The sequence below is a fragment of the Balearica regulorum genome, chromosome 1 (genome assembly GCF_011004875.1).
Source record: "Balearica regulorum gibbericeps isolate bBalReg1 chromosome 1, bBalReg1.pri, whole genome shotgun sequence".
NCBI lineage: Eukaryota > Metazoa > Chordata > Aves > Gruiformes > Gruidae > Balearica > Balearica regulorum.
This window is the reverse complement of record NC_046184.1, coordinates 42,199,167-42,215,921: the sequence shown is the minus strand read 5'-3', so window position 1 is coordinate 42,215,921 and position 16,755 is coordinate 42,199,167. Positions and strand designations below refer to the sequence as shown.

The window sequence follows — 16,755 nt, the reverse complement described above, 5'->3', positions numbered from 1 at the left end:
GACAATTTGAGTGTGTAGCAGAGAATATTATTTGTCTTATTTGTTATGCAAATAGAACTCTATTCAAAAAGATGGGGAAAAAAAGATTAATTATGACATTGGTAAGATTATGACCTCTGAATGCTATCTTAAAGGGTAATTTATTATTTGAAGTGTCTGGTGTTATATATTTGATTTTCTTAGTTTTTCATTGCAGGAGGATGTTGCCGCAGAGAGGAGAAAACAGGCTGTCGTAGAACAAGTGATGGTGGATCAATTATCTAGGTAAGTGAATTTATAATGTAAAATTTCAGTTTTCCCTACAGAAGAATTTAAATCTGTGAGCGTGTGGCTTTTCTTGCCTAGGAGGTCTTTTTATTATCTCGTTCCAAGTCTTATGCATTCTTATGTAGTGTTATTATTTGCAAAAATTCATTTCAGTGAAAATTCTTTTTAATTTATATTAAAAGATGCAGTTAAAGTGCTATGTAAGATCATTTTTTTCTGAGAATAATTTTTAATTTTATACTTGATCCTAACTGAAGAGCTTTACAATAGCACTAATTCTCAGAAACAACCTTCTTGCATCTCAGCCAAATATATGGATGCCTGCTCTTACAAATTATATTTCTTTAGTATTAATTTTGTTTTCTAAGTTTCTAAGTTTTTAGTTTTATTACTGTTCCTTTATTAATATTGACACAACGTCCCTCTGGAGTAAAGGAATGTTATACCAGTGTTGGGCAGGTAGGAAAAAAGGCACAGTGATGAATCAAATTGATAAAAGTTGTACAGGAAGGCTCTCCTCACTTCATTGCTGTCCCTTTAGCTCCAGAAAAGCATTGCTTCTATGTAGAAAGATCCCTTTTTATGTTAAGGGGGAAAAAAAGTGACTTACAGGTAAACATCAGTATAGTAAAAACATCTTTCCTTATTATTATTCCCATAAACTTGTTCTCATTTTTAAGCATGCTTTAATAATTCAGGGCTTTATCTGAGTTGTCTGGTTATGGCAATATAAGATGCTGCAAGCTAGTTTAATATAGTTTCATGTTACCTTACACTCGTTCAAAATTATCTGTGGGTAGCTCTACAGTATGTTGCATTCTGTGCTTAGTTTACAATCTCTGTAGTCATCTGCACTGATATGATAGCCCATCAGATCTTAAGACTTTGAGGTTGACATGTTGTTGAACTTCACAATTTTATTTTTTCTTGGTTTCCATTCCAACTTCAGTTTAAATGACCTATATTGTTTAAAAGTCTATTAATGCTTTTACACTATTTAAAGCTGAGATATCCAGAAAGTTGCATGAAGGGAACAAGACTGTGTACTGAAACACAGTGTTAAATTCCAAGCGTCATTGTAGCAGGATTAAAAATAATGAAAAATTCAGTGCTGAAATCACCAATTTTCAAAGAAATGCTTGGCCCACATCATATCTCTACAAAGATGTAGGTAAAGCAGATGATTACAGGGATTATCTTAAAAATGCACTGGTTGTCTTGAAGTGTTTCGATTCCACCGATGTTGGATTAAACATACAAGTTTGTGCATCTTGGATCACAGATGTTTATTCTGTGCTTAACCTCCTTCAGCTGCTTTGCCTTATTTTTTCCATATATTCCTTCTCCTACTCTGAATCTGTCTATTGACAATGTCAAAACAATATTCAGTAGTGCTGCAGCTGCATCAGGATGAACTTTTAATTTGAAAAATCTCTCTGTTTACATTCCAAATATAACTGTGCCAGTACTGCCAAACAAATTGGTATCAGAGAGCAGGATGTTAATCGGGGAAGATAAGTTCAAAACTGTTGCATGAAAAAAAAATCTATTAAAGGAAACACAAAGGTGTTTTGATTGATTATTTTTTTTTTTAGTAGAGCCAATCTTGCAGTTAAATCTGTGTAACCGATGTGCGCAAAGACGGATCTGCATAGATTAGAGAGAAAGTTTATGAAACTATATTAACTGTGCAAAATTACTTTTTCCTTCTGATTTTGAGCCATTTCAATAACATAAAAAGAATCTAATGTATTTTTAAAGGGTCTCTTCTTTTGTTTACTTGTTAAACTGATGCAGAGAATATCGAAATGTTTGCAAACCAGTTCATCTATTTCTTGTCTGCTTAATGGGACTTTGAGATCTCATGGGTTGTGTAGTCAGTGCTTTGGAGAGGAAATGCCAATGTATTTGTTGGGTGATGTCACTGGCCAGTATTAGTAACTGCTGTCACTGATTTTGGAGGGAGCCATGGATAAAGAATATCACTGATGGAATATTTACAGAAATAGTGGAAAAAAAACCCTCAAACCCTTTGTAATCCTAAGATTTATTTTATATATACATATATAAAATACACTTTAAATAATACTTATATATGTAAAGTTACTATGTAGTAATGCACTGCCAGAATAATATTGCATATATTTGCTTTTGAGTAATCGACTTCAAAATTTAAAAAAAAAAAACAAAAAACCAAAACCGAAAAAAGCCCCACGGATTTATGCAAACTTAATGGATAACTTCAAGATTTTATTGCTGTGTTATTCTCAGATGTTTTCTTTTCTGAGTAAGAATATGTAAGGTCTGAAATTCAGACTGATTAATAGTCAGAGGTCTTGTTCCTGCTCTTTCTGGTCAGAGCTGTTATAAGTGACCCAGAGCAATCCATGCGTGCTGATGTTTACAAGGAAGCTCATGGACTTCTGGGACTTGGGACAGCACCAATGCGTTTTAGAAGAAGAACGCTGCATGAAACAAAGTAAGTTTTCTCTAGTGGTCATTTTTTTTAGAAATACGTTTTCTGCTATATTTTTTATTATTTTGGGCACTGTGAAATCTATTTGCCTTTCCAGATGTTTTATTTCTGGCTTGGATCCACCAGCTTCATGTGAGACCTTTTTTGTAGCCTCCCCGTGCTTATAATTGCCTAGTGGGACCTTTTTATGTGGATTCCCTGTGTATAATCATTGATTCGTAGAACCTATAAAACCTGGGAAAACATTCTTAAACTTATATTGATATTGTTCATCACAGGGTTTTGCCGGCCTTTTTGGAGCTGTTGAATGCTTACAATCTTGTCAAATCCTTTTAGAGATTCCTATCCTGAGGTGCATAAAATTGCATGAATGTACATCCATAAATGCTAATGTAGATCTTCACAATATAATCACACTTTTTTTTCATGTTTTGATTTCTGCTGCAATAATTAACCATATTGGCATTGAAGTTTCATTCCTGGCCTGTGAGCATTGAAATAGTAACTCTAAGGGCTTAAGAAAAACTGAGAAAACATTGTGATCCATAAAATTAAATGAATCTGCAGGTCCGTGTTTTGTTCTGTTAATCTTTCTCAACATACAGGCAAACGTCTCTACTTTGTGCATTTTAACATCCTGCTCTAAAGTCTTTCTCAGCAAATGTCATCTTTGTATTCTTAAAAAAAAAAAAAAAGGCAACTGAACCAGTCTCAATCTCTTACACCCATCACATGGACAAATCTCCATTTCTGGAACTAGTAATATGGACAATATAAAATATCTAGGTGGGTAAACAAGCCCCGACCTGGGTATTTTTGCCCAGGTATTTTAAACGCATTGATTTGTGGATGTATGGTGAGTGCTAGAGGTTTAATTCTTGATATAAGTGTATGTAAACAAAATATGCCATTCATGTCTGTGCCTTCTGTGAATCTACTCTCGTATTATATAATTACAGAACACCTTCCACATTACAACTCTGAGTTGCTTTCTAATTCAACTATTAGGGATCATCTCCTCAGCCAGTTGCCAAGGATACCATATTTCACGTTTTTTGCTGTTTTGAAACAGCTGATTTTTATGTAACATTTCTCTGTGAGCATAGAGGTATCATTAACATGCTGCATTATTTTCACAGAATAAGGACTAAATCAGGATTAACTGAAAACATGCTCTCTAACAAGCTACGCTTTGATAGCAGGATTATATCGAGGTAATCATAAATTTTGTGAAGCTTTTCAATCCTATGAATTTATGAATGATGATCTTTACCCTCTTGAAATAATTAATTGCATTGAACCTTTCTGTTCCCTGTATTTAGGAAAAAAGTATGTGCTGTATGGGTATATGCATACATGTATAATACAAATTGTGACATGGCTGATGGATAGCGGCTTTCCAGTCCCATTGTGCAGTGTTAAGATGCCCAAGTAAGCTCTGTGCAGGACAGTTAGCACAGGGACTGCGTAAAATAGTGCTCTTGGCCATTGCATTTCAGTTGATCAAAAATTGTTTTAGCCTTGTCTTAATATGTGGTAACCACTCTGGATGGAAAGGATAGCTTTGTGTCTTGTTTGCAGCTCCTTATGTATTAAACTTGCAGGTTTAGGGCATCTTTGAAATTGTTCTGAATTGAGTAGCGGTGACATAAACGTATTCTTCAGCTCTGGAAGTGGCACTTTTCTGAAGCAGTGAGCTGTACACTTGTTAGACATAGCTGCGGATTCAGCTACACAACTTCATATAGCATAATGAATGCAATACTCCTGGTGTAAGTAATCCTTTAGTTAATGAGTGAAAATTACATTGCTATACTAAAACATGAAGCTTTGAAAGGTGTTTTTAACATTGCGGAGAATGGAATATTGCATAAAAGTATGTGTCCAAATCCAGAAGCTGAATTTCGTGGTGGTTTAGAGAAAATAGTCAGATATCTCTTTCAAAGAAAAAGATTGTACAATATGCAACATAGAAATAAAATGCGTATTCCAAAATAGAAATGTTCTTTATGTTTGGGTTGAATTGGATTTCTGTGGATGCAAAACCATAAAGATGCTTTTCAATTTTCCTTCTAGAAATGGTCGCGATGCTTGTAGAGAGTTGATTGGATTTTTTTTTGCATGCGACAGATCCCTTACTGTGTACGAATTTCGACAGTTTGGAAATAATAGGTAAGATAAATTACTTTTTAAAAGGTTTTTGAAAACATCTTCCACTGTATCAAAGAAACTTAAATAAATGAAATTGTTTTAATATCAGTTTTTAATTATTTCACAGAAGAAATGCCTTGCCTTTCATTCAGAAGGGAATTTATCAGCATCAACGTGGACAAAAGAAGGGAAAAGCTTATGATATTAGTGACTTCTATATTGTAAGTATTCTTCTGTTGAATATAGGTCAATTTTGTTGGTGATTTGGAAGTAATATTTAGATATTCCAGTTGAAAATAATGATCTAGCTTTCAGGTAAGACCAAAAGTCTTTCCCTTCAGTAATGCTTTTGAATTAAAGATTTTCAGAAGTCTGGATTATTTTGCTGTCCCACATTTTAAAGAGTCCTTTTTTGGCTTCAGATTGAGCTGTAGTTTGTAATTTTCCCACTAGAGGCCACAAGACTGCAGACAGCGTAGACCTTTTTGTAGGCAAAATTAACAACTCGGGATGGACAGTCCTGAAGATGAAGTAGACTAAAGTACTTGTTAAAAATTAAGAATCTTTGTAAGGTCTGCTGGCATTTTTGACACTAGGCAATGATTAAATATTTTTAAACATAAGGAAATTGCGGGTTAATTGGTTTTAATCTAAAGTTTGAAAATGTTTACCACCAGCTGTTTAGAGAGAGCTTTTGAAAAAATGGTAAACTTCATCTACCAGTTAATCTGATGAGTGACTACAAATCATACTGCATCTTCTGTACTGCTGTACTTCTGTACTGAGTTAAGTGTTCCTGGTTTATAAATACTTGAGCAATTTTTCAAGTGCAGAGTGTTTTCACTGAGTTCTTCACATTCTCGTGCAAATCTTAAGGTCAGAGCAAAAACCATGTTTGAATAAAGTGCTGAAAGTAGAAGAGGACAACATTCATTTTTAGAGTGTTTCGTCTAATCACCTGCCTAATCCTAGCTGTTTACATGTGGCTATGATACAAGAGTTTCCAAGATGAAATAGATGACTGACTTTATGGTATGGAGGCTGAAGCTATTTTTTAGAGATTTTATTTTTTTTTTAATTGTCATTTGGATCTTTTTAACCTGCAGACAGAAATGTGTGCTCAGTAAAGATGCATCTTAAAGCCATCCAGAAAATGTACTGCTACTGAGTTCGATAGCTCTTTGGAATGATGTCATATCTGTGAATCTCTATATCTGCAAACTGGGTTTCTGGTTAAGATATACAAATCTCTCACAAAGTCCAAATGGTTGAGACGTTTGCACAATAACAGGGTCTCTGTCTCCTTCCTAATTTATGAGTTTTGGAGGCTTTATAACTCAGCCTTGCATGGATATTACGGTTAGGGCTACTGCTTTATTTGATTCTTCTCAGCATTCTTTGCTCCTTTTCTTTCTCTCCCCTCTTCTCTCAAACTAAAAAGCATCTTTGATTTGGCAGAATAAATGAGGTGTACCCTCTGTCCCCAGCTTGGAGGAATGGGGAATTTGTAATACTCAGAAGAGACTATACTGGGTAATAGAACTCTATACTACTGAGAACATGTTTGTATTCAATATTTATTAGTGAAATCTAGCAATTTTAAAAAAAAAAACTCTATAATTAAACGCTGCAGGAATGACTTGGACTTTGGGAAGGCTACTTTTTAGTTCTTTGTTTATTTCAAGTATGATTTTAGGTTATTAAAAATAACTATAGAAGGTTTTTTGTAGTCAGAGAACTTTGCTCTCATGGAGTCGGTGTGGCACCTTATATGACTCTCTTCTGTGGTCCGGTGAGTTTTGGATCCTATAAGAATGAAGGGAGAAGAAAAATTGAAAAGTAGATCCTTGCTGAGGGAACAACAATCTGTAGTCTCATGTTTCTGAACTGTAGATTAAGCAACAGTAGACCCTCTTACTAGACAAACCTCAGTGCAGAGGATAATGTGTCACATTGGAGGCTGCAGCTGTTTTTGTTTAGTACTAGAAAGGCTCCATTAAGAAGGTTAACTGACCTTAGCTACACCTTTTTATCATTTCATACCACGGCTTTTAACAATCACACTTCTTGAAAACCTTGCAGAATGTATCTTACAAAATACACAACCTATTTGTAAATCATTGTATGCTTTACCAACAGGGAGCTAACCTAACTTTCCGAAGTGTTAATCATAACCTTCCAGAAAGTGTTAAGCAGAACCCAGTTCTCACTCTTCGTGTGATGAGCATTGATGAAGCAGCTATGGATTTTCTAAAGTAAGTGCAGCTACCTGTTTTTCAAATTACCTTTCCTTCCTTACGCAAAAAGATTCTTTAATGAGAGCTTCTAATGTCTTATTACTTATACTGCTACAAACAAATAAATCTGTATTTAGGCTGTTGTTAGGAGAAATTAGTAATCGATGTTAGTGGATGTTCTGTAATTCAGTAACTTTCTAACGAGTAATTTTAAAATAATTAATTTGCTTTGTTTGAACTCAGATGTTTTTATATACAAATCACACACTGAAACTTTTCTTATGTGATGAGCTAACATACTATGTTTGAGGGAAAAATGCTTTTTTTTGTGATCAGCGTTATTATTATTGAATCTTTTGTGAAGCTTATGTTAAAAATTTTTATCAGTCATGACAACACAAGTGTTTGAACACAGGCGGGGGAAGGATTGGAGATTTCTCTCATTTGTTGGTTTTTTGTTTGTTTTGGTTTTTTTTACATTTTCTTTTTCCTTCCTCTTCCTATCCCTTCATTCTTCCAGATGTTGGCATATGTTGAAGACTTCAGGCACTGGGACAGGATTTCTGCACTTATTCTTTCAAAATAGATTTTAGTAAATTATGTTGTTTCATAGTCTGAAAGATGGGAATTTCTAACAACTTTTTCAAATGATTAGGTGAATGGTTAGTCTTTGAGTATGCGTTATTTTTGAAGGTAATATTCTCATCTCAGTATCTATACAGAAGTAAACTGTCTAGGGAATGAAGCATCTTTCTCTGGGGTTTCTGTCTTTTATTGTGAATATACTGTTTCTTAGCACAAATAAAATCTTGGTATAGAATTTATCACACTGCTGTCTTGCCTGAACACGGAAGTTACTTAACAGTGTTGGAAATATAGTCAGAGTTTGATTACTCAAGTTTTGGTGAGGACTGTTAGCCAACAGCAGATGTTACAAGGTAGAAATTTTCATAAAATCATGGAATCATGGAAAGGGACCTCAAGAGGGTCTCTAGTCCACCCCCCTGCTCAGAGCAGGGTTTACTACAGCATGTTGCTCAGGGCTGCATCCAATTGGGTTTTTCAACATCTCCAAGGATGGAGACTCTGCAACCTCTGTAGGCAACCTATTCCGATGTTCGATCACTCTCCCAGTACAAAAGCGTTTCCTAATGTTCAGAGGGAACCTCCTGTGTTTCAGTCTGTGCCTGTGGCCTCTTGTCCTGTCACTGGGCTCCACCGAACAGAGCCTGTCTTAGTATACTCTACTCCCTCCTGTCAGGTATTTATACACACCGATAAGGTCCCTCAAGCCTTCTCTAGGCTAAACAGTTCCAGCTCTCCCAGACTCTTCTCATATGTCAGATGCTTCAATCCCTTCTTGACTAGGAACAGCAATAACAGAATCTCAACTAAATACATCCACTATCTAAAGACTACTTTTGTTAGCATAACTTAACTGACTATTATTTTTATTTCTGCAAGTGTTTAGATACATGAAGCTTGTTCTCAGTTACAGTAATATAACTTTAAGGTCCCTTTACACTGAAAGTTTTGCAAAGGAGCCATAGTGAGTATGGCATAACAGTACATAAAACAGTAAACTCAAATGTAATTGATTATATAAGTATACAGTTGTACGATGCTTAGTGCTAATTGTTTGCTCTCTGCAAGCTTTCCATGAAATAAAACACAATATAGTTTAATTTCAGATAGTTTATGTAAGACATTTTATATCTCAGGAGCCTATCATTCTGGTAAACAGCTTTTTGTTTCTTTTGTTGCTAATCTTGTACCTGCAAAATTTGGGGTTGATCCAATGTTATCTCGAAAGGCTTCAGAAAGAAGACCTGCTCACTGGGTTATAATTTTGGATTTTCTGCTACCTGTGGTGGAACAGATTGTTTCCTTTTTATACTCTCTCTCTGTGTTCTTTCCATTAGTGACTAAATTTCAGATTGTGAAGTCGGTCTTTTTCTGCGGAATGGGGGTGTTAGTGAACTCAGTATTCTCTGGTGCAAAACTTTTGAATTTAGTGCTCTTACCTCCATTACTGTCTCACAGAGAGTCCTGCTCAGGTACAGTCCAAAAGGTCTATTGCAGGTTTTCAGGAGCAGCTGTGCCCTGCTGTCACAAGCCATGAATCTTTTGCTTTACATGTGTTTTGGAGAAAGTACTCTGTCCTCTGTGGGTGGTTGTCGACTTTCCAGTTTAGGTGGTTTGATATAGACAAGCTTTTAGGGATTTCAGAATGGGAGATACCTGAAGTGGAGATGAAAAGTCCTAATAGACAGCAGAGAGGTAAGTCTTTGGCCTCAGAAAGCAGGAGTATTCCTCCATGGCAAAGCACTGGTGAGCAAGCAGCTCATAGTTGACAGTTCTGCTTTTGCATTTGTCTTCCTGTTCTGATTAAAAGGATTCGTGGACTTTTTTTCTTTTCTTTTTTTTTTTTTTTTCCTTCCAATAGGTTCTTCCATAGTACTTTGTATCAACATTTGTAATAATTTCTGAAGGGGATTTTCCCCTCTCAGAAGGGAATCACTTGCCAGAAAAATGACAAAATTTAACCATAATTCCTAGATCATACCTAAAACAACCTGATTCAGATTTTGGTCTGCAGCCTTGCTATTTCTCTTCTAAATAGAGATTTATAGCTACTTCATGTTATTTTCTTACTGGTATCTAAATGTAGTTGCTTTAACAAACTCTTCCAGTGGCCTGAGCTGAAGATTAGGACAGTCTTGAAATAAATTTCTGGAGATTTCACACACAAGAGGAATTATCCACGATTAATGCATTAGTAGATGAGCTGCTAATGGAATATTGTCAGAAAGGAATTTCTGCAAAGACTATTTGTGCTATCTCAAACTCAAGCTATTGAATACTATGCTTGTAAGGGTAGTATAAGAATTAAATGTAAAGTTCAGTATGTTTTTTGCTACAGTTTGAGTTCAGTAATATTACATGTAATTTTACCAATCAAGATGAATTTTGATTATTTTAGAGCTTCTTCTATGGAATTCAAGCAAGAGCATTCCAAGCAAGTAGTTGATGACAGCAAAGTTTTCAAGAAGATCCAAGGTTTGTGTCTACCAGAACCCATTTAATTTTAATTTCTGTATCTCTATCTTTACAGCTCAACACAAAGAACAACAGTAACATTATAAATTAAATTAAATTAAACAAAAGTTAGATATTTATCAGAATATTATTAGAATCTGATACCAGAATAAATCAATCATAAGAATACTTTCTCCTCTCTCTTTAAATAAACAGTCTGGCTAAAGATTGTGGAGACAGTACAGAATAATCATGAATGTAATCAATGAAATGTTAATCTCTGTGTCGACATAATCTCTGAAAAAATGCTGAAGCATAATGCTGATCCTATGTTAAATTGGGGTTAAATTGGGATTAAATTTGAAAAGTTATTGGCAAAATGTACAAACACAGTCTCATTTCTTAATTTGGTGCTAGATACTTCTTTGGGCCATTTTTATATACTGATAAGTTGTTTTTTTATAGTCTTTTAATGTTATGCTTATTAAAATGCATGAGTACAATTGAGTAGTATAATCTGGAATATGTAATTAAATTTTACCAGGTTTCTACCTACAGTTTTTAGGACAAAGGCATAGCTTTATGTTTAAAATTATGGAAAGATGTTTATGCAGTGCTGTGTGTTATCTTTGTAACGTGTGGTCAACAAAAACTGTTGAACTGAACAGCTTCCAGCTTGTAGAATCTCCAGTATTTACTGTCATTAGCTGAACCTTTTTTAAGTAGGCACTCTTTGGTTACTGAAATCTGCTTGGGCATTTAGAAAAATTGTTGGAACAATAAATTAGGGATGTTTTTTAATCTTCTAGTTATTACATGTTTTCCCTCGCATAACAGACACAAATTGATTTCTCAATTATTTGATTGCATCTAAGGTTTGCTGGTGTGGCTTGGAAGAAAGTTATGTTTCTATACTTCAAGACATCTTTTAACTTATGTCTGAATTTGAACTTTACTGGAAAAAACTTTCTTCTTTCACCGCCCCCCCTATTTTGCTTTAAATTTGTAGCTACACGTAATCTGAAGATAGAATATGATAATAGCAGATGACTTCGGTTAACAGGGTATGCTTAAAAAACTCAGACATCCCTAAAGTAAACCTGCTACCTAGAGATTTTAAGGCTGACATTTTTGCCATAGAAATAGTTCTCTCTATATCATTTTAGAACGATTCTGCAGAATTACTTATATTTGTTCTTATTTCTACATGTATTTAACATGTTTGTACAATGAAGGAGCAACTGTGTGTCCCATAGAGGAATGTTTGTATTACCAAAGTAGTGTTCCTAAATTGCTTTGTACATTGAATCATGGTATATAATCAATTCCAGCAGAAGTACGCAGTTTTATAATCTGAGCACACAAAGGGCGATATCCATTCTTCCTTTCTTTCTGTGATCTCTTTAAATGTTTTGTTACATGTCGGTTGCTGCTTTATTTGATTTCTACTCAAATGTTAAGTAACTGATAATTTCATTTTGAACTGACATTCTCTCATCAAAGATAAGGGAGCCTGGATGTGTGGATGTGTCATTTTAACCAGCAGTATCGTAAGTAGTTGGGGTTTACTTTTATATCAGCTCTATAGCACATGGCCAACTTCAGGTAAACATTGTGTCCTTTATTTCTCTAAATCCTCAGGTATGTTCAGAGAGACACTAAGTAAAAGAGGAGTTCGGGTTGTAACAGGCTTAGGAAAGTATTTCCGACACGTAGACAAGAACAGAAATGGTTTTCTCTCTCAGGCAGACTTTAAAGAGGCTCTAAAAGTATTCCATTTGGAAATACCTGAAGGGGTAAGTCTAGCTGAAACTGTAATCATGGCTATTATCTTGCTTTAATTTATGCAATCGCTTCCTTTCTTTGCTTAAATCTATAGTTCAATAGCTATTTTTTGCAAGGTTTTTTTTTTCCCCCCTTGTTGTATATTGGCATTTCTGCATTCAGTCCTATGTGAAATTCTTAAAAAATAAAAAAAAATTTAAAATGTGCAATCTTTTTACGTCATGAAGAAGTGAGTGGGATTGCAGTCCATATTTTTTTCTTTCTTGGCCTTTTAAAAATAATTTATATGACGCTATTTAATTATCTTTTTTTCTGGGTTATATAAATTATGTTTTAAAAACAGCCCACAGCTATCAAAACTGCAAATAATGTGAATTATGGTCATCAGTGACCGATGATGACTTGCATTATTTTGACAAATCTTTGAGTCAGTTTTGATTTGGAAGTTCGGTTTTTTGGGGTTTTTTGTGACAATACTGTAATTTCCTATTATAACAATTGTTTAATTCTAGGGCATAGTGAAGAACTTTGGCAAAATATTTTTAAATTGCAGGACTTTGAATCCTTATGGCTTATTCTTGATGATTGCAAGAGTGATAAGGTTGACTATGGAGAATTTACTCGTGCCGTATTTGGAGAAACAAATGAGTATCGAAAAGCATTTGTAAGAAAAGTAAGTTTTGTTGCAGATACTCTAGGTCTAGATATTTTTGCAGTCTAACTTGCTTGAAGCTGATTATTCATCATGTTCTTGTTGGTTTTGTTGTTGTTCTTGAATTGAGCATCTGGTAATAGATCTTTTAAAATTCCAGCTCAGTTTAATAAAATAAACATAAATTGGAAGACTGCATGCTGTTCCATTGTTGAATTAGTTAATTTTGAACTCTAGAGGTAATTCCTGTATTATTTTGAGTTTATGTGTATGCGTGCTATTCTTACAGTTCAGTCCAGTGCATAAAGAATCTAGCACCCTGAAACTATCACTTCCAGAAGTCTGTTTCCTTATTTTGACAGATCACTGTATCTGTGTGCAGATTTTTTTTTTCCTCAATGTCTGAAATAGAGGCAATAATACATGCCTCCTTTGAGACCTACGATTAGAGTCATTATATTTGTGAGAGTTACTTATATTTGAAATTCCATTTGTTATATGTCTATAATGTAATGCGGAGCTGTTTGCAGTAGGAAATACTGATTACAAACCAGCCAATAGAGTAGCGACTGGATATTGAGATCACGAAAAATGACACATGCTTTCATACTTTTAATCATGGAGGATCTGACTTTCCTAGCCTTATGTATCGAGTATGCGTATTTGAGTAAAATGAAATGAAAATGAAGCTGCTGTTAGCAGTGCTAAAGAGGCTGTGTAGAGGCCTGTCAGAATGACGCAGGAGTCTTAGTAATTGGAGGAGGCAGAAGGGAAGCAGCTTAACTTCTGATTCTAAGGATGAGCTAGAAATTTTGGAGACAAGACAATTTTTTTTTGAGTTGATGAGGGGACCACATTTAATGTGAAAGCTGTTGAGATAAAATAATCATGAAATTCCATAATCTAGAATAATTTTCTGGTATCTGGTGCCCTACATAAAATAGGTAAGTTGACATAATTCATTGCACAAGATCTAAAAATATGTGCTAGATAGTTAAGTATATTTGATCTTTACGTCTTTCTACTTGTGTTTGGTTTTTTTTTTTCTCTTTTCCCTTATATGCTTTTTTTTCCCTTTATAGGCTTATATGAAACTAGATTTCAACAAAACTGGGAGTGTGCCTATGGTAGATATCAGAAAATGTTACTGTGCAAAGAAACATCCTCTAGTATTGTCAGGTAATTGACATGCAGGAAAAAAAATTAGAATCTGTAACTACTGAAGTCATCTTGTTAGCAGAGATACCAGATCCAGAAACTAGTTGCAAATACAAAGTTTTTGTACTGGCTTAGACTCGAGCTGTTAAAGAGATCTTTTTTTCCTCTGATGACCTGTAATGTGTCTATCTGGAACATGACTATAAATAGTAATGGTGTTCATGTACATAATTTTAATACTTGCTTTTTATCAAGCTGTAAATAGTGCATACATGCAGAGTAGCTCCTTTCCCTACCTGTGTAGGACTACATTTAAGCAGTTATTTCTGAGCTTTGGTGTGCAAGTTATCTGTGACGCATATGATATTAGTAAACTCTCATTTTCATATTACTGTTTTTCTTCCATCAAAATATGCAAGGTTTCCAACTGACACTGAATGTACTCAGCACTTGAAATTCCTTCTGAATAAATTATTCATTTATTTCTGGGACAGGATTGTCATCCTTTAGAGAGGAAGTATGGGTATCTTCATTATTTTTTCAGGATTCTCAAAAATGTTTAAACTCTGCCATTTTAAAAATAGGAGTTTAAATATTTGTATGTCAGTTTCTAAAATAACACTTCCATGTACCAAACTAGTCATTGTGAAAGTCTCCCTAGTGTCCTGTCCATTTCTGTTTTTACCTGCAGAAGAGACAATGTTGTATTGCCAGTGATTTTAATGGTAACACATGAAGACACATGGTGGTATTGGAATGTTACAGTTGCGATTTTTTCCAATGCTATAATGCTATATTTTTTCCATTTTTTTTCCTCGATGCTATGAAATCATCTTGAGTGTAGTCTTTATTAAGTCAGTAGAACACACATGTCAATTGCAGAACACTTTTCAAATGCAATCTTGCATCTTTGAGGTTTTCCTAGAGCTTTGAACTTGTATTATGTTAAACTTATGTGTTATTACAAGATAACTTCTGAATTACCAAAATTTTACTACAAATACATGATTTAGTTTTTGCAGTCACTTGAAGAAAAAAAATCTTCCTGATGTCATAATTCATTGAAATTGATGGTGGCCTCATGTTTCTGTTGATACTTAATGCTATTAAGTGCTATTCAAGTAAGATGATTTCTGCAGCTGGTATCAAGTGAGCCAGTGATTTAATTCTGAAATCAGAATATTGAATTTTTTCAAGGAAAAAATACTTGCAAGCTAAAATTTGAAAGTTTCTTGCATGAAATATATTAAATGCTATATATTCACTGTTCTTGAAAATATATTTAATGGAAAAAATACACTTTCACAGGCAAAGCTACTGAAGAAGAAATTCAATTGTCGTTTCTGGAAACATTAGGAGAATCCTGCAGCAATCCCAATGAAGTGGCCTATTCTGAGTTCGAAGATTACTATGAAGGATTAAGTGTTGGAATCATGGATGATGATGATTTTGTTAATATCTTAAGGAATTCTTGGGGAATTTAGAGTGGAGGATGACAAAAATGAAGGAGATTTTAAACAAGGAGTGAGCTAAATAAGGGAGGTTTTAGTCTTGATGTGCATTACTTCATAATTAGTGTCTTAAACTGATTTCAGGGAAATTTTAGATGCTTTCAGAATATTACATGGCATATATCTCAGACTGTTGAGCTATGCTAACCACTTCTTTAATATAAATACTGTTCATTCCTTTTCATCGGAAATAATAAAGGCTGTTCTTCATACCAAAAGGCATCATTTACTTGATATTAGAATAAAGTGGCCTAATTTAAAAGAAGAGGGAATTAGAATACTAAAATGCATGAAGGGGTATATGCAAGACAAAATTTAGTTTTATGATGCTTTGTGAAAAGCTTTAGATTTTATGGTGTAAATATCAGTGGTAGCTTTTCTTCAGAGTTTTCTTCTTATAAAAATAGTATGTTTATTCATATAACAGTCTTTGGCTTGTTTCTTGTTTCTTAGCCTGGTACTTAGCCTGAAAGAGAGCAGGTCATCCTTTTCCAATTTTGAGGATGTCTGCAGTGCTGGAAGTACAGAGATGTTCACACCAATTAGCCTTTGAACTAGTATGCGGACCATCTTGACTGATCTTGTTTTCTCGTCTTGGTCAGGCGTCTAAAGCTAAGCATTGAATCCCAAAGGCTTTAACAAGCACACATATATTTTGTAATGCACTTCCTCCTTTCCTGTATTTTGCTAAGTGGTTTTCAAAACAATTTTTATTTAAATTTCAGATTTCTGTACTTTCTATTGCTGTGATTTTTTTTTAACTAAAATTTAGCAATGGTGTCCTTTGTCAAACTGATGTATAACATTTCCTATCTACTCTGAAAGTATAAAACAGAAAAGTATAAGAAAAACCCCAAACAAACAAGACAACAAAACCAAAACAACCACCTCTGTCACAACAAAAATTAAACCATGAATTAAAATATTCCTTGCTACTTCACATATTCAGCCAGATGTGCTTTTCCATGTTATACATCTTGTTAATTCTGTAAAATTCTTTGTGTTACGAAATAAAAAATGTGTTATTAATTACATATATAGAGAGATAGATAGCCTTTGGTTTCAATATACCTGTCACCAAAATTAACTGTATGTTGAACTGCATTTCTTAAGCCTATGCACTTAAAATATATTAGTTTCCTCTGTGCTTGTCTGCCTGGTTTTGAATTTATAGTCTGTGATTAATGGAACCTTCCTCCGAGACAGAATTTGTGTTTCGTAGGAATTTAAGGGCAGTGCTGAAATGAGGGACTTAGTCCCTCTGTGGCTGACTGCTTTATTCTAGATAGAGCACTTTGGTGTTCTAAGAGCTTATGCATTGTTGTGTTTTGATTGTTTGTACCCTGTCGTCACTATTAACTAGAATTGCAGTTTCCACTCTAAATTCTCAATTGAAGGATTTTGAGGGGTTCTTTTGGGGCTGTAAAAGTCTGTATGTGTTGGTTTACAGAGAAAGGTAAATTCTGTCAATGCTTATTC

The 16,755-nt window shown here is 34.4% G+C and overlaps 1 protein-coding gene across 5 annotated transcripts in view; it reads left to right on the top strand.

Moving 5' to 3' along the window:
* CAPS2 (calcyphosine 2) overlaps positions 1-16,423 on the top strand; it is a 31,857-nt gene extending 15,434 nt beyond the window's left edge. For 4 of the 5 annotated variants that reach the window (XM_075746948.1, XM_075746957.1, XM_075746973.1 and 1 more), the window contains 11 exons: positions 197-264; positions 2,627-2,746; positions 3,883-3,957; positions 4,820-4,915; positions 5,022-5,115; positions 7,034-7,149; positions 10,115-10,191; positions 11,812-11,966; positions 12,509-12,628; positions 13,690-13,786; positions 15,074-16,423. In XM_075746948.1, the coding sequence (XP_075603063.1) occupies positions 197-264; positions 2,627-2,746; positions 3,883-3,957; positions 4,820-4,915; positions 5,022-5,115; positions 7,034-7,149; positions 10,115-10,191; positions 11,812-11,966; positions 12,509-12,628; positions 13,690-13,786; positions 15,074-15,249 (1,194 nt within the window). In that variant the 3' untranslated portion in view covers positions 15,250-16,423. The remainder of the gene's footprint in view (positions 1-196; positions 265-2,626; positions 2,747-3,882; positions 3,958-4,819; positions 4,916-5,021; positions 5,116-7,033; positions 7,150-10,114; positions 10,192-11,811; positions 11,967-12,508; positions 12,629-13,689; positions 13,787-15,073) is intronic. The other variant, XM_075746964.1, reaches the window with a different exon arrangement.
* Positions 16,424-16,755: the final 332 nt, after the last annotated feature.